Raw genomic sequence first — 24,073 nt, 5'->3', positions numbered from 1 at the left:
CTACATAAAACTCTGAACAAGACTTTCATTTCTCTTAACGTTTTGTCCAATTGTGTCGACTCACAGTGTTTGTTGATTATGAGTGTTATTAGGAACAAAACAAATCATAGACTGTATAAGGAAAAATAACCAAATTAGCATGTCTCAGGAGGTTCTTTTTTATACAGTACAGACCAAAGGTTTGGACACACCTTCTCATTCAAAGAGTTTTCTTTATTTTTATGACTGAATATTGTAGCTTCACACTGAAGGCATCAAAACTATGAATTAACACATGTGGAATTATATACTGAACAAAAAAGTGTGAAACAACTGAAAATATGTCTTATATTCTAGGTTCTTCAAAGTAGCCACCTTTTGCTTTGATTACTGCTCTGCACACTCTTGGTATTCTGTTGATGAGCTTCAAGAGGTAGTCACCTGAAATGGTTTTCCAACAGTCTTGAAGGAGTTCCCAGAGATGCTTAGCACTTGTTGGCCCTTTTGCCTTCACTCTGCGGTCCAGCTCACCCCAAACCATCTCGATTGGGTTCAGGTCCGGTGACTGTGGAGGCCAGGTCATCTAGCGAAGCACCCCATCACTCTCCTTCTTGGTCAAACAGCCCTTACACAGCCTGGAGGTGTGTTTGGGGTCATTGTCCTGTTGAAAAATAAATGATGGTCCAACTGAACGCAAACCGGATGGAATAGCATGCCGCTGCAAGATGCTGTGGTAGCCATGCTGGTTCAGTATGCCTTCAATTTTGAATAAATCCCCAACAGTGTCACCAGCAAAGCACCCCCACACCAACACACCTCCCCCTCCATGCTTCACGGTGGGAACCAGGCATGTAGAGTCCATCTGTTCACCTCTTCTGCGCCGCACAAAAACACGGTGGTTGGAACCAAAGATCTCAAACTTGGACTCATCAGACCAAAGCACAGATTTCCACTGGTCTAATGTCCATTCCTTGTGTTCTTTAGCCCAAACAAGTCTCTTCTGCTTGTTGCCTGTCCTCAGCAGTGGTTTCCTAGCAGCTATTTTACCATGAAGGCCTGATTCACACAGTCTCCTCTTAACAGTTGTTCTAGAGATGTGTCTGCTGCTAGAACTCTGTGTGGCATTGACCTGTTCTCTAATCTGAACTGCTGTTAACCTGCGATTTCTGAGGCTGGTGACTCGGATGAACTTATTGTCCGCAGCAGAGGTGACTCTTGGTCTTCCTTTCCTGGGGCAGTCCTCATGTGAGCCAGTTTCTTTGTAGCGCTTGATGGTTTTTGTGACTGCACTTGGGGACACTTTCAAAGTTTTCCCAATTGTTCGGACTGACTGACCTTCATTTCTTAAAGTCATGATGGCCACTCGTTTTTCTTTACTTAACTGCTTTTTTCTTGCCATAATACAAATTCTAACAGTCTATTCAGTAGGACTATCAGCTGTGTACTGTATCCACCTCCTGGACAACACAACTGATGGTCCCAAACCCATTTATAAGGCTTGAAATCCCACTTATTAAACCTGACAGGGCACACCTGTGAAGTGAAAACCATTTCAGGTGACTACCTCTTGAAGCTCATCAACAGAATACCAAGAGTGTGTGGAGCAGTAATCAAAGTAAAAGGTGGCTACTTTGAAGAACCTGGAATATAAGACATATTTTCAGTTGTTTCACACTTTTTTGTTCAGTATATAATTCCACATGTGTTAATTCATAGTTTTGATGCCTTCAGTGTGAAGCTACAATATTCATAGTCATGAAAATAAAGAAAACTCTTTGAATGAGAAGGTGTGTCCAAACCTTTGGTCTGTACTGTATATTTTTTGCAGCACTAGATGCCATTATTTTTCAGCAGTAGATAGACAGGAAAGAGGGCAAAGACATTCAGCAAAGGTTGCACATGGAGGCACACTTCACCCCTACACCACCAGTGCTGCACTCAAGGAGGTGTTTCAATAATTTAGAAAAATAAATTAAAAACAACTGAGTCTGAATTAAACTGACACTGGAGGTTTGAGGCTTTTTAATGAGATATAACTGGCAGCTAAACAGAAAATCATAATAGCTTAAACTCTACAACCGGGTCAGTACTGCACTGCTGGGTTTACCATCTCATTTCAGCTTTCTGCTGTACAACTGGGTCCCGCTGACCTCCTTGGTGGTAACAATCAAACCATCTTTAATCCTGAGAATCCAAATAAATGGCCTAATCCCTAAACTGGATTTCAAAATCACTGATGTAGAGATGAGCCCAATGTTGCTTGGTTAACGTTACAGTCTTAAAAGCCAGAGTGAGGGTACCATTTTATTCTAAGGGAAAAATGCCTTTCAACATCTGTATTGGTTCTAGTGACTCACTCCAAAGATGGTGTTCTGCAGTGGAACCAGTCAGCCCATTCTCCTCCGACATCAATGAGATACTGTCCTCCACTGAGCTGCTGCTGACTGGATATTTTCTCTTCTTCAGACCATTCTCTCTAAAGGACATTGATTACCAACTGTCAAACTGGCCTGAGACAAACCCCACAAAGAATCTGAGGGTTGTTGTCAAGTAGATGAAATACCAGAGCCAACCATGCAGATGTGCTTAAGGCCACTATCAAAGCAATCTGGGCTTCTTGAACACCTCAGCAGAACCACAGGTTGATCTTCTTGCCATGCAACATTGAGGCAAAATGAGCTCCCAGCACTGAGAGCAGATTCTGTACAGAACATGGACCTAGCATTCAATCGGAACACATTTCTGGATTTTATTGGTCTGACGTAATATTGTAGTTTTCCAAGAAACTGAACTTTTGGTTTTCTTTAAGCTGTAAACCAGAATTATCAACATTACAAGGAATAAACACTTGAGACATCATTGTGTGAAATAACTATATCTCACTTTTTAAATAAAATTATTGAAACCAAAGAACGTATCTTTTAAAACCCAATCCATCAACAGAGCTGTTTTTTAATTAATCAAAAACTGGTTAAAACAAAAAAAACTCACTCAGCTTCATGGTGATGATGAAGCGAAGAATTAAAATGTTGTGGAGGTAAAATAAACGTAGCGTTGTGTAAACTTTGTGTTAAGCTACTAAAGGTGATTAAAGGAACGGACCTGGTGGCCCCTTTCGCTTTAAGAACCTATAGGTTAGTAATGTACTGATGATCTGTATGAAGTTTTAGCCGAAATAAAATGAAAAGCTTTATTGGTTGAAACTGCAAAACGACGACTAACCTCACTAAACAAAACTAAATTATCACTCCTCAGTTTGTCTCTCTGATTTATCCCTTTGGCTTTTACAGGTCATTAAATATCAAAACAAACAGAGGCTCACTCAACCTGCCCGTTAAATGTAAAAATAAAACAAAAACCCGACAAACATCCAGCAGGGCGACGCTGCTGCACAACACAACGATGAAAAGGGTAAACAAGTTGCTGCGCTGCAGAAAGCATGAGATTAGTCCAAATACACTGTGTGCACAGGGAGGAGGTCCACACCTAATTATAAATATATACAAACAGGCAATAAAAAATAAAAATAAAAGGGTCTTGTGTACTGCTGCGGCAGATTCAGCTCCCAGTGTTTGTATAATGAAGGCTTACGAAGCTCATAAATCCAGGGACTGAATGGCACGCAGACACTCCTGCCTCTAAAAAACACTCCTTCCCTCATTTATCCTTCAGTTGATCTTTTCTTCTTCATGTTCATTTAACCAGGCAAAACTGTCTCCATCTTCTCCACATCCACCACCATCAGTCTTCCTATTGCTTTACTCCATCTTTGACATTTCGAGCTTGGTTGTCTGCGTTTCCTGAAACAAAGAAAGCAACATCGAGATGGTTCATTTCTGCTTCAAAGCTTCTTCTGCCCAGAACTGTGCAGATGAATTCTTTGCCACCAAGTCTCCTTTGCGTTGTTCCACAGTGTTTAAATCATGACAGTCTAATAAAGATAAAAACTACATTAACTAAACAAAAGAAACAGATGTGGCTATTCATACACTGACAGTGGTAGACAACATTGCAGTCACATCTGCCCTGGGGCGCACTGAGAGAAGTGAGCCATACAATTTTGTCTCAGAGAAACCTGGGTGCAGCATGAAGATTATGTTTGTATAAATGAATCAACACCTAATTATTCATTGATAATTCAGGTCAATTAATAGCAACAATTATTTTTGAATATCTAACCCTTAGGTTTTCCAACCCAAAGCACCAGAACCATTTCTTTTGTTGTTTTGTACCATCCACCAGGCCCTCATTCTCAATTTTTAGATCAGTTCTTAGACTTCTTAACTGATTTAATGTTAAATACAGATAAGGTCATAGTGGGGGATTTTAATGTCATGCTCACACTAAAAGTGATAATATATAGCTTTTAATGTTATCTTAGACTCAGTTGGCCTTGCATAAAACATCCACGAGCCTACCCAATCCTGTCTTCATTCTCTAGACCTTGTGCTAATGTATAAGTGTGAAGAAATAACAGTTTTTCCTCATAACCCTGCCCTGTGACCATTTTAATAACCTTTGAGTTATCATTATATATTTTGTTATTGGTGCCATTACTTTGTACAACCCAATTTTACCAACAGTAGAGTACATAATGTTCTCCTACAACACTTCACAAAGTTGCAACATACATAAAAAGGGGTCTTGGACCATTCCTTCCTCTTGGTACACTCTCTTTAGAGGGTCTTGAGTCCTGGTTAGTCTCTGATGCTCTTCTCTTTAGCTTAGCCCAATGATTGTCTATAGGATTTAGGTTTTTGAACTGAGATGGCCATGGAGAAAGTTGATTTGGTATTTTCTAAGTCACTTTTTTGATTTGGCCCAATGGTTGGAATAATTATCCTGTTAAAAGAGCCATTGCTTAAAAGGTTCCTTTGCAAGAAAAACAGACCCACCACATCATAGATCCTCCACCACACTTAACAGTGGGCAGTTCTACATCTTCATTCATTCATTGTTTCACAGCAGACCCACCAGAGTGTTATTGCTGAAAAACTATTCTAGTGTTATCTGACCAAAGTTCACGTGTTTACATTTGTGATGGTAGAACAGAAAATGGGTTTTTCCTGGAGTGACTACCAGGCAACCAGTTGGCATGTATTTAGCATCAAATCATTATCCCAGTTACTGACTTATTTAGATAAACATGCACCTGCTTTGCCAAAATGGTATGTTCTTCTGTTTTTGCAATTTTCTAAAAGTGATCTGACATGACATTTATATCCCATGAAAACAGGATCCAATGGATTACTAATGAGGTACCCAGACATTCTGATCAATTAAAATAGTAAAATATAATTAAAAATAACAGCTTTTTTTAAATTGAGGTGCTAGTGGCCTTTATTTTGGCTATTTTTTAGAAGTGTGCTGACAGGAAGTGGAGCGGAGAGAGACATGTAGCGTAGGCCTCCTGGGTCAGGACCCGAACCCAGGACAGCTGTATTTGGGTCTCTGAGGCCATTGTATTCGAGTCGTGCGCTCTACCGCTACGCCATGCGCCTCGGACGAGGCTGACTTATCTTTATATCATCCTGATCCTTTAAAGGGATTTTACAATTTTAAAAAGGTTTATGAAGAACATGAAACAATGGAGCAAAAGAGCACCATGTCAATCAAGTTGTAAAATAAATTCAGGTTATAGGAATTTATTCAGACAAAACATAAAACAAAGCAGAGTGAGACTGAGCTGCAGGCTGATGGAGTAAAGCAATTCTCCTTCCCCTTTAATAAGGATCAATTACATCATTTGTGATTAAAGGGACATTACGCAGTTTAAAATTCTGATTTCACCTTCATTTACCTCATTCCCAAGAAAATGCTGTGTAATCTACCATAAACCTGAATATTAGAAATTCTTTCCCTCTAACTTCATCTACATGAGATTTATTAAGACGGTTTGTTCTTTATGTTGTTGATGACGGACCGTTTAAAGACGAGTTGCCTCCCTCCTTCTCTCAGTCCAACCTCAACGTCGGCATCAATCAGCAGCTTACGTAAGCAGTTGATTTCATATTGGAGGTTCTCGGCAGATTACAGCATGACTCCGTTATCAACACCCAACACTGAATTGTTTGGTAATTTGTCTGAGTCTGAGAGCAAAGGAACCAAACTCAATCATGGAACAGTGAAATGGTCCGATCTCAGCGACTGGGTTGAATGTTCTGATTCTCGCCTCAGTCCGATTATTAATGGCTGCAGCAACACAAGTGTGCTGTCGTCACATTGCTCTGCTCGCCATGACAACAAGGAGGAGAATAAACAACAGCATGATGTAACCATGGCAACATTTCACCTCTTAAGGGAGTTTGCCTCCCCCTGCTGCTCAGAAGCAGAACTGCAAAAAACATGAGTGTTTTCTGTGTTTCAGCCCCATGAATAAACTAATTGAGCTGCACTTTGGTTGGACTCGTTTTGGGTAACTAAGATTCTTTGGGAGGTTGTGGATTTAAATCAGTCAACTAAACATTTGTCTGAAAGTAGAGCAAAACTGAAGTTAAAGGAAAATGATCCACAGTCGGTTTTGGTATCCTCTGATCAGATCACCTTCTTCCATGTTTTCTGTATCATTTTCAACGCCAGATAGTAGATGACCAATAGTTGTCCTGTGGACAGATGGTTGCATCTGAGACTGATGGAAGACGACAGCATCTGGTCTTTAATCAGCCTAGAAGAGCACACGTCACCATTCTGTTCGCTGAGCTCCACTGGCTACCCTGATGTTAGCCTACAAAAAGCTTCATGGAATGGCTCCCATCTACTTGAATGCTCTTTCAAATGCTGATGTCACGCCTCGATCACTCCAGTAGGCTAACAGGGTCCACACCACGCTGTAGGCAATCCAGACTCTTTTCATTTGTCGTTTCATGATGGTGGAATGACCTCCTAAGCGCTACCAGAACCAGGGCAGCCCTGTCTGTCTTCAAGAAACTCATTAAGACCCAGCTTCTTAGAGAGCATCACACACCCTGTATGTTCCTCTATTGCACTTTCCTCCATGTCTACACAGTCATCTCTTATTGTTCGATTTGATAGTAGCCGCACTGTTATTTTCTCATTTCTAAGTTGCTTTGGATAAAAGCGTCTCCTAAACGCATAAACATAAACCTGAGCTGTGGATCTTTGCAGCTCCTCCAGACTTCCCACACACCCCTTGCTTGCATGATTAAAGCAGTTTAGCTGAACGCGTCCCAAACAATGGAAAGGATAGAGGCACAGAGTAGGTTTTATTTTAATGTACCTTTCTTGTTCTCCAATGAAATGACAATAAATCTAAAAATCAATGCATTAATTAATGCATTTTTCCTAAGCTTTTGCTAACAGAAGCTGTCACAAAAGCGCAAAGCAACATCCTTTCTTTGGTATTCTACATGAGCAAATATATGGCTGAACATGTACATTTTATTACGGATGTGATTTTATTTCAGGACTAAATATATAAATTCAGGCCACACTTTTCAGATTTGTATTTGTAAAACATTTTGTAAACTCTATGATTTCTCTCCCACTGAGCAATGATGCGCCGCTTTGTGGTCGGCTAAAACGTGACGGTCTGTTAATAAGTGTTGCAGGGAAACAGGAGAAAAAGTGAAACCTAGACAGAAGAGCAAACTGAACATTTACAATAAATCCTCCTTCAGAGTTCAATGACTGCAAAACATCAACTTTTATGTTTTTTAAACCGAAGCACAAGTTTGAATTTTTTATGGATTTTCTCCAATTATTCCAAAAAGGAGAAACTCACCTCATCTGAGTCCAGCAGGGGGGGCAAGGCTCTGCAGGGAACAGGAGGAGACTTTCAGCCACCAGTTCCATTTAAATCCATTCATTTAGATTATTGTGATAAAAAACAAGCTGAACTCTGACTCACATGTCTGCCATAGATGATGGGATGTTCTCCTCGACCCATTCAAGATCCTCGTCCTGTTCCAACAGATTTACAGTGGAATCAGTTTGTTCTGGACCCAAACTCAGAGCACGCTGTGTTCTTCACATAGCCGAAAATAATGAGTCGGATATTTTTATAAAACTCACCACTTTGTTGGGTCTGGCCGTCCCGTTGGTCTCGTTCTTCGCCCCCCTCATCTTCATCCCCTCTAAAGAAAAAACACAACAAACTGAGCATGAACACCTGAAGCAGCTTCAGAGTTTTGATACGACACGACGCGATCCAGCAGGTTGAATAATTCCCACCCAGAAGCTGGGTATGATGTTGGGTCCCTGCCTTCCAGAGTTTAATTGGAAGATTAATTCTGGACTAAAACAGCTCTGGGCGGAGTCAGATGTTTTAGACACACCCCTGCCTCAACATTTGACTCTGCCAACAACTCTCACTCAGTTGTGCTACAGCTAGATTCAATTCAATTCAGTTTTATTTCTATAGCAACATTTCACAATAGTCGTCTCAAGGCACTTTACAAAGTCAATTCAATCAATCATCCAGATTTCTAGTCGGGTACATACATGCTAATTGATCCTTATTATCAGAAAGTTCATTCCAATTCAGTTTATTATTCAAATTAGTTCAAAAGTTTTTCTATCTAAGGAAACCCAGCAGATTGCATCCAGTCAGTGACTTGCAGCATTCACTCCTCCTGGATGAGCATGTAGAGACAGTGGAGAGGAAAACTACATGAAGGCAGCAGTTTCCAACATACAGGAAACCTTAAATAAAATGTGATTTTTAAGTAGTTTTTTAAAAATACATGCTAGAAGAAGAAAAATGAATTAAAACTAAAGTTTGATCTAAAACTTCTAAAACCACTTAAGTACAACTACACAAAACTGCAGTAACTTTACAGTAACGAGACTAAATGTAATTCATTACCTCTGATTACTAAAGAATTGAAGCCTAAAATAAATACAGATTTGGTTAAGATCTGCCCCAGTCCCAACTACAATAAACAAACAAGTATATACATGATAAACAGTTTTATGTGTTAAGTTCAACAGATGCTACAGTCATAAAGTATAATGCCCGGGGCTCCTACAACCCTGGTGAGCTCAGGGGGCGGGGCATGTTTGCACATGCTAAAAATAAAAACATTTAAACTTTAAATGCATCATGTGCTGCTTTTACAATCATATTTAACTGTGGTGTTTGGTTCAGTGTTGACTGCATTGGACTGATTTCTTTTCAAATAAGACGAGCAGAATTCGCTGCCCACAGTGAGGTCAACAGGCAGATTCAGCATCCCGAATCAAACCAACTGCAGTAAACAGTTAAAACATCCCAAGCATGGACAGAAATGTTGGCAGTTAGCTTTCGTGTGGAAGCAGGAACGCTGCATGTGTGAGTGTGCCTGAATGAAAGGGAGTGCCATTGGGTTCCAGTAGAAGATTCTGGGTTGAGGTCCACATCAATCCAACTCAGAATCTCTGGTATCATTTAAAGTTTTATGCATCGTCCAACTGGAAGGAGTTGGTTCACTTAGAGGCAGATTTCTGTCTCCTAAACAAACTCCTGAGCTCTGAGAGACATCCTCAGATTTTATAGCTTCTGCTCTTATTTCTTGTTCGTTTCACTATAAAATGCTTTGTTTGAATTGGTTGCTGTGCTGTGCAACTTCTAAAGATGCAAACCCTCCAAATTATTTGAAATTCCAGGTTTTCAGGCAACAGAAGACAGAGACGGCTCATGGGGCTGAAAACCTTAACTGTCGGAGCAGATGTTCTTTATGTCAGAGAAGTTATTTTAATCAGCTTCAGGTCCTAACGGACAAAAGCTGAAGACATCCTCGAGCTTCACTGAAGAGCAATAAGGGCTATAAGGACAGAGTGAAATTAAAAAAGATGAAGGTTTCTAACCAAAAGCCTCGTTCATCATGGGCTCCTGCTCCTCGTCTTCTTCACTCTCTTCGTCCACCAGAGGACTGAAGGCATACCTGACACACAGAAACTGATTTATTAAAAAAAACAACACCACAAAGGACCCTAAAACCCTCCAGAACGCCTCCTACCTCTGATTATTGGCTGAAGGTCGCCATAGGAACATGATGACCAATAGAATGATGGAAAACAGGAAGCGCCAGAAAGCGTCTTGTATCCACACTTCTCTCCAGTCCTGAACAGGAATAATAATAAAAACCTCTAGATAAGGTTGATCTATGTCGTTCACTGTCAGTAACTTAGGTGGACAGTACGTAGAGAAGGTGACGGTACTTACAGAGCGACATCTGGACATAGTGAAGTTCTTTGCGGTCCAAATGATGAAGATGACAGAAGCTGAAAGCAACAGGGACAGTCTTTAATAAAGATCAGAGTAAAAACAGAGGTGGAGGAGATGTTCACGCACCGATGACAGCAAAGATGAGCGTGTTGCTGAAGTGTCTGAAGAGAGAAAGCTTCACCACGTTCCTCCTCAGCTTCAGCAGCTTCATCGTCTGAGCCAAACTCACAAAGACGTGGGAAGAGAAGGTCAAGGAACATCATTGAGCATTTTACCTTCAGAGCAGGTGTAGCTCCTCCTCCTAGAAGCTACACCTGGTCTGACTCTGTGTTTAGCTGTGTCACCTTCCTGGAGGGGGACATCAGCTGAGCTTCTGCTGGCAACAACTTAATGCTCACCTTCTACAGATGATCCACGTGGCCCTGTCTTTTAGTGTTTAACCCTTTCTCTCTCCTAGACATGGCTACTGACTGAGCTTCAACTGTAACTAACTCTATGTTCTCTCTTTCAGACTCTAACCTTGAAAACTGGATCAGAGTTTATCTGCTTAGTTGTCTTTCTCTCCTAGATGAAGCCACTAGAAGAGCTACTATCATTCTAACAGAAAGTACTCCTGGATCAGTGCTTCTTTGTTCTCTTTGTGTCTCTGCTCTGTTCTCTCAAACCTCCAGTCGGTCGTGGCAGATGGCCGCTCACACTAAGCCTGGTTCTGGTTCTGCTGGAGGTTTCTTCCTGTTAAAAGGGAGTTTTTCCTCTTCACTGTCGCTACATGCATGCTCAGTATGAGGGATTGCTGCAAAGTCAACGCCAGTGACTGTCCACTGTCTCTACATGCTCATCCAGGAGGAGTGAATGCTGCAAGTCTCTGACTGGATGCAATCTGCTGGGTTTCCTTAGATAGAAAAACTTTTTATCCAATTTGAATAAATAACTGAATCTGACTGAACTGTTCAATGGTTACGATTAATTGGAATGTATGAACCTGCGTTGAGATGGCATATTGTGAATTGGTGCTATATAAATTGAGCAGTGACCAATCACCAACTTCTGTTTCTGTTTACTTCAGGGAGGAATATGACGGCAAGTACATACGATTATTAACCTAGAGTAAAAGGTCCAGCACCCATCAGATAAACCTTACATGGAAAACTAACATGCCAAAGCTCCAACAAAACACACAAAGCTAGAAAATTAGAAAAAGAGGCAGGAACAGTTTCACTGCTTCCGCAGTAAAAAAAAAGGACAGGTGCAGTAGCGGATATCCACCAGCAGAGGGTAGAGTCGAGCACAGCCAGAGGAATAGCAGCCAGAAGAACAACATCATCTTCAGCCTAAAAAAGAAGGAAGAAGGGGAGGATGTCGATTTGGGAATAAAAGAAGAAGAAAGGAGGTGGCTGATATGAAAAGAGGAAGCAACAAGAAACGAGACAGAAGAGAAGAATATACACACAGTGTGTTAAATCAGCAGCCTGTGATTAATTCTGAGAGATTTACTGTGATTGGTCGGATGGGACATCAGTGTGTTTCTTCTTCTGCTGTTTTCAAGTTAAAAATCTGAACATGTGATTAAATTCAGCCAGACAATACCAAATCACAATGCCCCCTGGTGGTCACAGCTCTCCTTCGATCAGACCAACATGGAACGTATCTGGTGCAGAGCTAACAGCCCCCCACAGTGCAGCATGGCGGTGGAGATATTTTCATTGGCAGGGGCTGAAAGATGGACGACGCATAGCAAAGCTGCTTGGCTTATTCCTAGATTGGAAAACTGTTGGACCGGTCTGTTATTTCTTTTCAAAAACACTTTTTCATGGAGAGACATTAAAGGATATCCACCAGACCACACAGGAGTCAGTCAAGGCCAGCACAACATCACACACAATCAGACTTCTGTCGGTGTTCCCTTGATCCTGCAGGGACAGACAGGTTAGACACCAGAGGCCAAGGGAGACCGAGCTTATGGGTTTTTAGGACTTACTGTGTTGACTCGCAGGATTCCCTCGATGATGGAGAAGAGCAGGTAGAGCAGCCCGACACCGACGACTCTGTGGAGCAACGCGCCGAGTCTGGGCCTGAAACACAAACACAGTGACCACGCTGCAGCTGATTGATTAGCATCAATTATTAAACACCCGGAGTCTGTCAAAGGGGTTAAAAGGCATATCATCATCATAGCTTCATTCCTCAAAGGGTTAGTGACTCGCTAGTTTTAGCCGTGTCTCTGCTTCAACACACCTAAGCATGGCTCATTACTGGGACGGTCCAGAACTTGACTGAGGAGGTAATTCAGCCATTTGATTCAGGTGAGTTGGACACATCTGAAGGTTGCAGGACACTGACCCCTCGAGGACTGGAGTTGCCCAGAGCTGCTCTATAGGGTGCCGGTTTGTTAGGTCTTCAAGTGAATGTTCTCAGACAACATTTCTCCTGACTTGAATTGAGCTGGAAATTGGCCATCACTACCATTGTCTTGGGTGGACATTGTGTTATGCACTGATGCCCCAGCTGAAACAACATCACTCTTTGGCAATTTTCAACACATTCTCGATTGGTTTGAGTCAATCTTTTCACTTTCTTTACACGTTTCTCACATGGAGACATGGAAATACACATAAATGTCCTTAGAACCTTAAACACAGCTGTACGGCTGCCAATCGTGATGATAAATTGACTTATGCATCTCATCTTCCACCTAAATGATCCATATTTTCTAGATTTATAGATGCACACAAAGGTTGCCTACTTCAGGGGTTCCTGATGAGAATGGAAACAGCAGCTCTTTTTCTTTTACTCACTTGACGATCCCGTATCCCAGACTGGCAATGATGACCAGAACCCTGGCCAACGTCCTCTTCACCGCTGATAGCACCTCAGCAAACACTACCGCCCCCTGGACTGCAGGAGGACACATCACAGCTCAGTATTTTTATTCTCCAAAACAGCTACTGGAATAAAGACTCATCTTCCTCGCCTACCCGACAAGCCCTCATATCTGATGCTCTGGAACTCGGCATAGTACACAGCTTTCTCCAACATCCCCAGGAAGATGACGCCTCCGATCCAGAACTGAATCCTGAGCAGGTTCCTCCAGTAGCAAGCAGACAGAACCAGCCACAGCAAGGCCAGCAGCACATACATGATGCACATCACCATGTAGAACTGGAGACAGAAGCAGAAGCACTGCTGAGGGAGGAGAGAATGAGCTCTAAATCAAACCAGGTAATTTCTCCAAGGCTGGAGATCTTTGATCAGCTTCTCTAGATTATCCTGGTTCCTCTCTAAAGGTCTGTTGAATTTGTGTCAATTTGTGCCAATACCTGAACCACCTCAGCTGACTCCTTCAATGAGGAGAAGCATCAGCTCTACTATCAGCTCCCCCCTGATTCCCCCTATCTGAACCCAGCCTCCCTCTAGAGGAAGCTCATTTCAGCCGCCTGTATGCTGAATCTCGTCCTTTCGGTCCTGATCCATATCTAATGACTATAGAGCTAAGACTTATGGTGGCTGCCAATAATTGCGGCACCTGGAATTTTGTAAAAACTCTAAAAATAAAATTAAATGAAAAACCAAAAGAAAAGAAAATCATCTTAATTTGTGTTTTTGTTTTCTTCCACTGATTTAATGTTGGATTTGTAAAACATTTTCAGTTTAAAGGTCAAACTGCTGCAATAAAACATTAAATTAATTGAATTTTTTTGACTCTTTACCAGGAGGGCAAACAAAAGAGGGAGTTGAAAATAACAAAACAGATGAAGTCGTATTTTTCTGTTAAATGTTGCAGGACTGCAACCTTTTCTGGAGGGTGTGCTTCTTACCACCATCAGAGGCCATTCAGTGGCTGAGATGAAGCCATGTGGACCCTTCATGCTGATCTGAACTGTAAACACAAACAGAGAGAAACTTTTCATCCAGATGAACTCTGGTTCGGAGATCACAGGCAGCAGGGAAGACCAGGAAGGATGTTCACCAGCGAGCAGAAACAGCCGTGGAGGGTTCGTGTTTCAGGTAAATAACAGTGATGAGAACATGTATGGTTCATCTGATGCTGCTGCTCAGGGTTTCATGTTTCTGTGCTCAGATTAATTCATATTAGTTCCACCATTTTTACCAGTATAAAACAGGAAGGGGGGAAAATGACTACCCAGATCCAGAACCTGGAGATGTTCCTAATGGTTAATGATGAACAGACAGATCAGCAGGCTGCCCTGACCACAGTGCTGTGTGTGTGTGTGTGTGTGTGTGTGTGTGTACTGACGCTGCAGACTCCAGGGCATGGTACCGCTGGCTGGCTCATTCTCCGCCTTTTGAACTTTGAGAATGAACATATAGGGCCCGTCCTCCCAGGTCTTCGCCACCATGTCGAAGTCGGAGCGATGGGAGGTCTGAGAGACAGACCAGGGTTACCTTCAATGTTTCCAGGCCTTCAAACCTACAACATGATGCTCACAGGCTACACCAACTGTGTTACTCTGGTTTAGATTATCTAACTAACCTGATTAGAGGAGGTTCCAGCAGCCTGAGGAGAAGAGAAGAAGATCCATCAGCTGAGTTCAACATTCTTCAATATTTCATCATTTCAACAAGAAAGGGGGAAAATAAACAAAGAAAATTGAGTCTGCAAATAAAGTATAAAAATTGAACACAGAGGAAAGATCTGAGGAGATTCCTGATTACAGGTCCAAACCTTCAAGGTTCTGACCTTTGAGCCACTTTGTTCTAACTTGAGACACGGTTCTCCATAATGATGGAAAACCTTCAGATCACCAAGCTGTTCCTGAACTGCTGGAAGAATTTAATCCGGGAGAACGTGTCCCAGTGTTTATCCATGGCAGAGTTCTTGAAGCAGAACTGGGAGGAAACCCACCTCTTTTGTGGGTTTGGATGATGCTTGGACTCACTTTGTTAAATTCAGCTTCAGCCTTCTAGCAGACACCTAAAGGTTTTGGTTCAGTCTGGACCCGTTCAATATTTCTTTCACATTGAAAAAACCTCAGTTCCACCCAGAGAAAAAGAAACCCAGATCATAATGCTACCTCCACCATGCTTCAGTGCTGAAATGTGAGAAAGTTGTTGCTTTTACATCTTGGAATTAAAAATGTATGTTTGGTTTCATCAGAACATAAATTATCCCACCAGGTTTCAGAACCAGGCTTAAATGTTTTCTTTGAAAGAAAATGATTGTGTTCAACCTCACTTCTTAGTCCAGATATGGAGAATACAGGAGATAGTTGCTAGACGTAGATCACAACCAGTACCTGAAACTCCCCCAGCTTCATCAGTGCTGCTGTCGGTTTCTGGGCCGACTTCCTGATCAGTTTCAGGCTGGCCGTCTCATTAATTCTGGAGAGAGGTCCAGTACTTGCAATGTCCATGCTGTCTCATGTTTTCACTGTGCCATCTTGAAAATGTAATTAAACCGCAGCTTTAGCAGACTGCTACAAATGAGGAAATATCAGAAAAATCCTTGCAGGACAGCAGAACTTTGTGTCAGCTCAGTCCGATTCACTATAACTGAAGCTGGATGTGTACCCAGGAAGACTAAGGGTTGAAACTGGACCAACACGCATTTGTCTGGACCAGCGTACCTTTGGTTCTGGCCTTTTTGCGTCTCTCCTCTTCCTCCCGGATGTGGTCTCTGGGGCAGGCTGAAAGACAAACGTCCAGACTCACTTCAACAGATGAACACACGACTAATGTTCAGAACCAGCATTGAACACAGCAGATAAATACTATAATACAGGCCAAACCAGAATACATGCAAACAGTGATCATACCAATCTGCAGTGGGGCCTCTAAACAGGGCAACGGTGCATTCACTGACTGTAATTTAACCTCCTGACTGATGCAGCTTCAGAAGCCAAACATCTGACCTTGTTCACTTCAGACTGTCGGTCCTTGGATTTGAATCCAGTCCAACAAGTAGTGGCAGTTTTTAATTCCAAGGTTAAACTATGACAACAATCTGGAACCTGTTACAAGTAAAGATCCCAATGTTCTAACTTCATCTTTGAAACAGCCAGGAGGAGCATAATAATAACAGGTGGAGGTTCACCTTACAGCAGGAGAACCACCTGAACATACAGCCAGAGATACAATGGGATCAGATCAAAGCAGATTCATGTGTTAGAATGGCCCAGTCAAAGTCCAGACCGAAATATAACAGAAGATCTGTGGCAATACTTGAAAACTGATGTTCACAGATGTTCTCCATTCATTGAGCTTGAGATGTTTAACAAAGAAAAGGCAAAGTCTGCAGAGAAAAACCCCCAAAAGACTTGCAGCCTGAGGTGGTTCTGCAGAAAATTAAACAGCAATGAGTGCCACGATTTTCAGATTTCTTTGTACTATTTGGTTTATCAAACAAAGTCCCAACTAAATGAACTGAATTGTGTGGTTGTTATACGACAACATGTTCAATAAGAACAGATACGCATGTAAAGCTGTTTGTGTGAGCATTTCCACAGCAATGATCTGATCACAAAAAAGAACAATGATCAGAATCCACGTTGCTGCCAGTTTTTCACTAAATCTGATTTAACCTCAGGAGTATTTGTCGTGTAAGGTGAGCGCTGAAGTTAATACCGGCATTGAATAAAACCAGCAAAGATCTTGTAATCGAAAATATTTCTGTTGCAATCCTTAAAGGAGCAGTTTTTTTTTGTCTCAGGGCTTCAGGTGGAGCAGACATGAAGGAACTCCAGACACTTTAGCTTTTGAAGCTTCTAGCTGTTGGATTTATTGGAGCTGACTTTAACGAGTGATTGAATCTGCGTTTGGCTGTGGTAATTATTCGTTCAGTCGGGCCCTCACCTGTTGCTGTTGCGGCGTGCTCAGAAACTTCGGCAGGTCCAGCTGAGCTAAGCTGAACTGAGACATAAAACAAACAGCTTTCATTTTCCGTTCATCACACCGTTGTGTCTGTTTGTGCTCATCGTGTCGGTGTGCGCTCCTCACAAAATGTGGATTTTTCTGCTTGCAGTTGATTGGCTCATACGTGTGGTCAACGTAGGATCCCATTCCTCCACCTGGCATCACCACATCCGAGTTGAAGTAGACCTCAGGTTTCAGCTGGATGCAAGAATTATGAAAACCACCAAAACAGGACAGAAAAATTATCTGAGGGCCTCAGAGTCATTTAAAACACACTATAAATCACTGAATCACTCGTCATAAAAGTATTTCAATCAGAAAACAAATAATAAAGTGTTACTGAATCAATAGACTGACTGTTGGAATGACTCACTCATTAATCTGCAGTTTTTCTGCTTTGTGTACGTGTTAAACCTGATCAGATGACCAGCAGCATAGCAACAGGACGGAGGCTCTTACCTCTTCGTTGTAGACCTCGTTGTAGCACCTAGAGCTCCTGAGATACCAAGAAACTTCCATCTTGAAGGGAGACGGTGAGGTACAGTTATGAGACAGCACTGGGACAAAAACAGGACAAATGAGTTCAGGCACCGGTGAGACGGACATAGAGTCACTTCATGTTTGTGTTCATTGAATCCATCCCATAATGTCCGATATTAAGAGAGATGAAGAAGAAACCTACCTCTGAGGTGGATGGTGCTGCTGTTAAACAGAGTTTTTCTGTAAATTAAATGCTTAGGCTCGTCCTTCACCATTTCCTGAAACACAGAAACAGATGATTCAACTAAATTTAGTTAAAACTGCTTCATTCTGCAGGTCTCTGAAGACTACATGCAGGAACCAAGAAGGAAAGGTTCAAAGATGACTCATCATCAATGTAAATCCTCTAAACGCTGGAGTCTGCTGTTCTGGAGCAAACAGGCGTGTTAACACAATGCCAAGATGGGAAGACATCAGCAATGACCTTAGAGCAGCAGGGTCATATACTCATCTTCACACCATCTGAAGTCCATACTTCTACAGAAAGGAAGATTATTCCTAAGTGGAAAACATCTGACAGCTGCCAATCTTTGCAGGAGTGGACGTCCCATCAGATTCAGCCCAAGATCAGACTGTGAAGCTCAGACCAAAAACCCAAAAGCTCCATCTCAGACTCTACAGACCTCAGCTAGCAGGTTAAAGGTCATGACAGGACAGTTAGAAAAACACTGAACCAGTCTGGCCGCTAGGAAGGGTTGAAGGAGACAGCATTTTCTCTCCAAAACAAGACGGCAGCAGGACTTAGGCTAGCAAAGCTGCATCTGAAGAAAGGACAAGACTTCTGGGACAATGTCCTCTGGACAGATGAAACCAAAGTGGAGATGTTTGACCATGATGGAGGAAACCAAACACAGCAGATCAACACCTCAACTGAATCTGAATCTACGAGCTGCCGGAGGAGGTTCTAAAAGCTGCCGGAGGAGGTTCTACGAGCTGCCGGAAGAGGTTATAAAAGCTGCCAGAGGAGGTTCTAAAAGCTGCCGGAAGAGGTTCTAAAAGCTGCCGGTGGAGGTTCTACGAGCTGCCGGAGGAGGTTCTACGAGCTGCCAGAGGAGGTTCTACGAGCTGCCGGAGGAGGTTCTAAAAGCTGCCAGAGGAGGTTCTACGAGCTGCCGGAGGAGGTTCTACGAGCTGCCGGAAGAGGTTCTAAAAGCTGCCGGAGGAGGTTCTACGAGCTGCCAGAGGAGGTTCCAAAAGCTGCCAGAGGAGGTTCTAAAAGCTACCAGAGGAGGTTCTACGAGCTGCCAGAGGAGGTTCTACGAGCTGCCAGAGGAGGTTCTAAAAGCTGCCGGAGAAGGTTCTACGAGCTGCCGGAGGAGGTTCTACGAGTTGCCGGAGGAGGTTCTAAAAGCTGCCGGAGGAGGTTCTACGAGCTGCCGGAAGAGGTTATAAAAGCTGCCAGAGGAGGTTCTAAAAGCTGCCGGAAGAGGTTCTAAAAGCTGCCGGAAGAGGTTCTAAAAGCTGCCGGAGGAGGTTCTACGAGCTGCCGGAGGAGGTTCTACGAGCTACCAGAGGAGGTTCTAAAAGCTGCCAGAGGAGGTTCTACGAGCTGCCGGAGGAGGTTCTAAAAGCTGCCAGAGGAGGTTCTACGAGCTGCCAGAGGAGGTTCTAAAAGCTGCCAGAGGAGGTTCTACGAGCTGCCGGAGGAGGTTCTATGAGCTGCCAGAGGAGGTTCCAAAAGCTGCCAGAGGAGGTTCTAAAAGCTACCAGAGGAGGTTCTACGAGCTGCCAGAGGAGGTTCTAAAAGTTGCCGGGAAAGGTTCTACGAGCTGCCGGAGGAGGTTCTACGAGTTGCCGGAGGAGGTTCTAAAAGCTGCCGGAGGAGGTTCTACGAGCTGCCGGAAGAGGTTCTAAAAGCTGCCAGAGGAGGTTCTAAAAGCTGCCAGAGGTGGTTCTACGAGCTGCCAGAGGAGGTTCTAAAAGCTGCCAGAGGAGGTTCTACGAGCTGCCGGAGGTTCTGCGAGCTGCCGGAGGAGGTTCTACGAGCTGCCAGAGGAGGTTCTAAAAGCTGCCAGAGGAGGTTCTAAAAGCTGCCGGAGGAGGTTCTACGAGCTGCCGGAGGAGGTTCTAAAAGCTGCCAGAGGAGGTTCTAAAAGCTGCCAGAGGAGGTTCTGAAAGCTGCCAGAGGAGGTTCTACGAGCTGCCGGAGGAGGTTCTAAAAGCTGCTAGAGGAGGTTCTAAAAGCTGCCAGAGGAGGTTCTAAAAGCTGCCAGAGGAGGTTCTACGAGCTGCCGGAGGAGGTTCTAAAAGCTGCTAGAGGAGGTTCTAAAAGCTGCCAGAAGAGGTTCTAAAAGCTGCCGGAGAAGGTTCTACGAGCTTCCGGAGGAGGTTCTAAAAGCTGCCGGAGGAGGTTCTAAAAGCTGCCAGAGGAGGTTCTAAAAGCTGCCAGAGGAGGTGCTACGAGCTGCCGGAGGAGGTTCTAAAAGCTGCCAGAGGAGGTTCTAAAAGCTGCCAGAGGAGGTTCTAAAAGCTGCCAGAGGAGGTTCTACGAGCTGCCGGAGGAGGTTCTAAAAGCTGCTAGAGGAGGTTCTAAAAGCTGCCAGAGGAGGTTCTACGAGCTGCCGGAGGAGGTTCTAAAAGCTGCCAGAGGAGGTTCTACGAGCTGCCGGAGGAGGTTCTAAAAGCTGCTAGAGGAGGTTCTAAAAGCTGCCAGAGGAGGTTCTAAAAGCTGCCAGAGGAGGTTCTACGAGTTGCCGGAGGAGGTTCTAAAAGCTGCCGGAGGAGGTTCTACGAGCTGCCAGAGGATGTTCTACGAGCTGCCGGAAGAGGTTCTAAAAGCTGCCGGAGGAGGTTCTACGAGCTGCCGGAAGAGGTTCTAAAAGCTGCCAGAGGAGGTCCTACGAGCTGCCGGAAGAGGTTCTAAAAGTTGCCAGAGGAGGGTCTAAGAGCTGCCGGAAGAGGTTCTAAAAGCTGCCAGAGGAGGTTCTAAAAGCTGCCAGAGGTGGTTCTACGAGCTGCAGGAGGAGGTTTTTTTCTCTTGCTCTTGGTGGAAGACACGCATTTTCTCTCCCTCCCTCCCTGCTGATTCTTACTTCTGCTTTTTGTCTGTGTTTTTCTCAGAGCCTCGCTTTGCATATCCTCCAAACTTGTAAATTATGGATTTGATCAGCTGGACTCTCAACGTAATTGGTCAATTTTTTTTTTTTCCACGGGAAGACAGAGTAAAGGAGACCCTCTTATCCAGGCGAGACGTTCTTCTCTGGAAACACAATGGATTCTTGGCAGCAGTGGAAGATTGTGTGCCTGAATACGATGTCGGTCGCAGACGTAGAAAATGTGTACATATTTGGAGTTTTGAGAACAGGATTTCTGCCTTTTGGAGTTGGTGGTTACCTGGCTGTTCAAAGCTTTCCAAAGCGTTCTGCGTTGTTAGATGGAGTCTGTAGAGCGATCAACACTCAGACTGAAATGTTAAGAGAGCAGAATCACAAGTTGGACACGATTCTTGAACAGAATCGCAGCCTGGCAGCGGTTGGACTCAGAGGTTAAAGGATATAATCTTGGAGAAGTTGTACGCTCCAGATCTGCAGAAAATACCAGAAATTTGGCTATTTGGATTAGCAATTGAGACACACCAGTAAAACTGTTAAGGTGGTTGGAAATTCACAACTGCCTGAACCACAACATTTATTGTTTTTCTAAATCTGGCGCCCCAATGTGGCCTTGGCAACTTCTGCTAACTGGCTATCAATAAAATATCTCCTGGATGTTATATAAACACGAAGCTCTTCCCCAGCACTCCCCTACCAGCTGTGTGCTGATAGGACTATGCAGCCGATTGATAAACCTTCCACCTTTCTTCTCAAGGACAATGGTGCTTCTATCAGTGTTGACAGTCTAATTCTTGCAAACACACTCAGTCTTATATATTCACACCCTCCAGATTTCACTGTACCCTTGATAACTCTTTACTTATGTGTGTGTTGCTTACCCCTGCTGAGGTTTTTTGTACTATTTCAGACTCTATTCTTAGCAGAATAGAGTCTGAAATATGAATTTTTTTTTCTCCTATCTTACTTTACCTAAATGTGTGATTTCATTACTTTTAATAGATTTTCAGATTTCTCAGGATTACCAGCAAAAGCCAAATATTATTAGTATTTCATTACTTTTTCATTGATTTTTAGTTTTCTCAGAAGGATTACCAGCGAAAACCAAATATTATTAGTAATTTGGACTTTAGCTGCTCTTACACCAATGACCCAGCTTTCTTAATTAGACTGTTATTACTTAGTTCAACTTCAGTACCAGTAAAAGCAATATATTATTAGCACCTGAAATGTGGATTAAAGCTGTTTTGAACCAGTGACTCAGCTTCACTAGTTAGAATTCAGCAGAATGATGAGACTATTAGATTTCTCACAAGGATTCGTATATTTTTAGATTTCTTAGAAGGATTGTAGTATCATTTGATTTGTTTTTCTGTGTCTGTATCTGTGTTTATTTGCTTTGTGATTGTATTGTAATTGTATGTACAGCGCTTTGAGTGTCTCGTTACTGAAAAGCGCTATATGAATAAACTTACCTTACCTACAAACTGCTGGATCAGGGGTGTACAAAGTTTTTGCTACAAACAGCTTTTCCACTCAGGCTTCATGTTTGTTAAACGCCAGTGTATAACTTGCTATGTTTCTGTACTCTGGGTGTTAGACTGGGCTTTCTGCTGATCCGGTTGGCTGAATGTGGTCGTGCAGAACTTGGGTGACTTCTAAACATTGTGGAGTCATTCCTGTAGATCACCTCTAGAATAAATTCAATCTAACGTTCTTCAGCCAGTGATGCAGATGTTTCAAGATCTGTGCTAGGTGGGTTTGGGGCCGGGTCACTCTGCGGCCCCCTGGCGGGGCCCTGTCAAGCCTTGTCCCTGAATTTAACAGCACCGCCTCAGCTGCTCAGCAGCAGAATCATCGCTAGAACTACCAATAAGAAACAGACACGTTTCTGGCAGTAAGAAACGTTTAATTTGTATTAATCTACACATTTTAAGCATTTTCCTTCCATCTGGAGCTGTTTCTAACCGCTGTGATCTGATAAAGTCAATTAATGGTAAATGTTTCTGACGCAGCATTGATAACTGACCCAGAATCAGCACCATGGATCTGCAGAACCACATAAAACCACATTAAACCCACCTAGAAGGCGAACTTTAAATGTTCGGCTGCCTGCTTACAGCCTTTAACATCAGTAATTTTTAGCTAACAGCTTCGACAAGAAACTCACACTATCAATGTCCACCGTCCATTTCCCTGGTTCCGACACGGCCCGAACGGACGCAATGAACCCCACCAACAGCAGCAGCAAGACCACAGAAAAACAGCGTCCGGAGCCGGTCCGACCCGGACCCACAGAGCCCGCCATTAGAAACAGCAGGAAGAAGGAACCAACAACTGTGAAGAGACAGCTCACAACAAGCTGGGCACTTCCGGGATCTGGATGATGACGACACACGCCAATAAGGGATGCGTTCCGGTACCGTGGGACGTTCTGATTCTAATGTATACATACAAACAGACCTCTTAGACAGCTCTGAGCCTCTCTGACACATTTTAGTTCAGATTCCAGGATTACTGAAAGGGATCATAAACCTTTTCTAGATGTTTTCTGCCTTCATTTCTTTGTCAGGCGACGCCAGTCAGAAACTGATAATATCATTTCTGTCTTATTTGACATTCTTTTTCCATCAGAAATCTTGCTGATTAAAAAACTCCCTAACTGTACTGAATGCAGATCATCTGATGGCATCTCCAACACCACAGTCTGAACTGCAATCCCTCACCATGACAGAGTCTCCACCATGCTTTACAGATACATGGAGGGTCTCACTGGTTCATCAAATGACCTGACAAGTATTCCTGGAGAAGTGCTGGTGTGTATTTTTTGTCTGCGCTGTCAACTCAAGTGAGTAGCTGATCCAATGGAAGATTCGATCTTTGCTCACTTTAAACCTGGTTCTGGTTCTGCTGGAGATTTCTTCCTGTTGAAAGGGAGTAGTTTATTTCCACTGTCACCACAAGCTTGCTCAGGATGCACTTTACTGGGCTTCCTTAGATAAACTACATTTTACCAGTTGGCATAAAATTAAAAACTGGACCTGACTGCTTGCTATTATAATTACAGTCAACCTGACTGTATTGAATCTGTTTACTGATTGGAGCTTTTGTTTGAATTGGACTGATTTGATTGTACACATCTAATTGAATTGGACCTTTTAGTCTTGTAAGGTGTCTTGAGGCCACATTTGGTGTAAATTGGTGCTGCAAGAATAAACTAAACTGAACTGAACCAGTTGTTTCTCTGTGACAGGCTGCTGGTGACAAAGCTTCTTAAGATCCAGTTTAGAATGGGTTCTAAGGAGCCTGTCTATGCCTGAATCACTCCAAGGTCAGTCTTCAGAAACTGGTCAGGAACAGAAACAGTAAAGAAAATATGTGAACAATTGGCCAAAATATTAAAAACATTATGTAAGAGCTTTATTATTTATATCCAATTAACAGAAAACAATTTTATATTAAAATAACT

General features: G+C 43.0%; 1 protein-coding gene across 2 annotated transcripts; it reads right to left on the bottom strand.

Annotated features, from left to right (window-relative positions):
• Positions 1-1,972: 1,972 nt before the first annotated feature.
• Positions 1,973-22,982, bottom strand: zgc:162698 (Transmembrane protein 87A-like). Of its 2 annotated transcripts, none has more exons than XM_047392058.1 (21): positions 22,775-22,982; positions 17,697-17,772; positions 17,474-17,571; positions 17,099-17,212; positions 16,955-17,011; positions 15,730-15,789; positions 14,637-14,660; positions 14,400-14,526; positions 13,960-14,021; positions 13,120-13,303; positions 12,940-13,039; positions 12,123-12,216; positions 11,977-12,054; positions 10,271-10,379; positions 10,142-10,200; positions 9,936-10,039; positions 9,784-9,860; positions 8,011-8,072; positions 7,847-7,899; positions 7,721-7,751; positions 1,973-3,779 (listed from the first exon to the last, which is right to left on the bottom strand). In XM_047392058.1, the coding sequence occupies exons 1-21, from the start codon at positions 22,910-22,912 to the stop codon at positions 3,738-3,740; spliced, it is 1,749 nt and encodes a 582-aa protein (XP_047248014.1). In that variant the 5' UTR covers positions 22,913-22,982; the 3' UTR covers positions 1,973-3,737. The 2 variants fall into 2 exon arrangements, with proteins under 2 accessions (XP_047248014.1, XP_047248015.1); XM_047392059.1 differs by lacking the exon at positions 11,977-12,054 and adding an exon at positions 11,407-11,475.
• Between the last annotated feature and the right edge of the window lie 1,091 nt (positions 22,983-24,073).

This window comes from Girardinichthys multiradiatus, chromosome 18, assembly GCF_021462225.1.
Source record: "Girardinichthys multiradiatus isolate DD_20200921_A chromosome 18, DD_fGirMul_XY1, whole genome shotgun sequence".
Classification (NCBI taxonomy): domain Eukaryota; kingdom Metazoa; phylum Chordata; class Actinopteri; order Cyprinodontiformes; family Goodeidae; genus Girardinichthys; species Girardinichthys multiradiatus.
Note: the sequence above shows the minus strand (reverse complement) of the source record. Positions and strands in the feature narration are given on the sequence as shown.

Excerpts from the sequence above, each read along its gene's own strand:
- zgc:162698 (XM_047392058.1), bottom strand. The coding sequence starts at position 22,912 with ATGGCGGGCTCTGTGGGTCCGGGTCGGACCGGCTCCGGACGCTGTTTT. Across the intron at positions 14,527-14,636 it reads CTGGAACCTCCTCTAATCAG|ACCTCCCATCGCTCCGACTT; the intron begins GTTAGTTAGATA and ends TCTGTCTCTCAG. Across the intron at positions 14,022-14,399 it reads CATGCCCTGGAGTCTGCAGC|TTCAGATCAGCATGAAGGGT; the intron begins GTCAGTACACAC and ends TTGTGTTTACAG.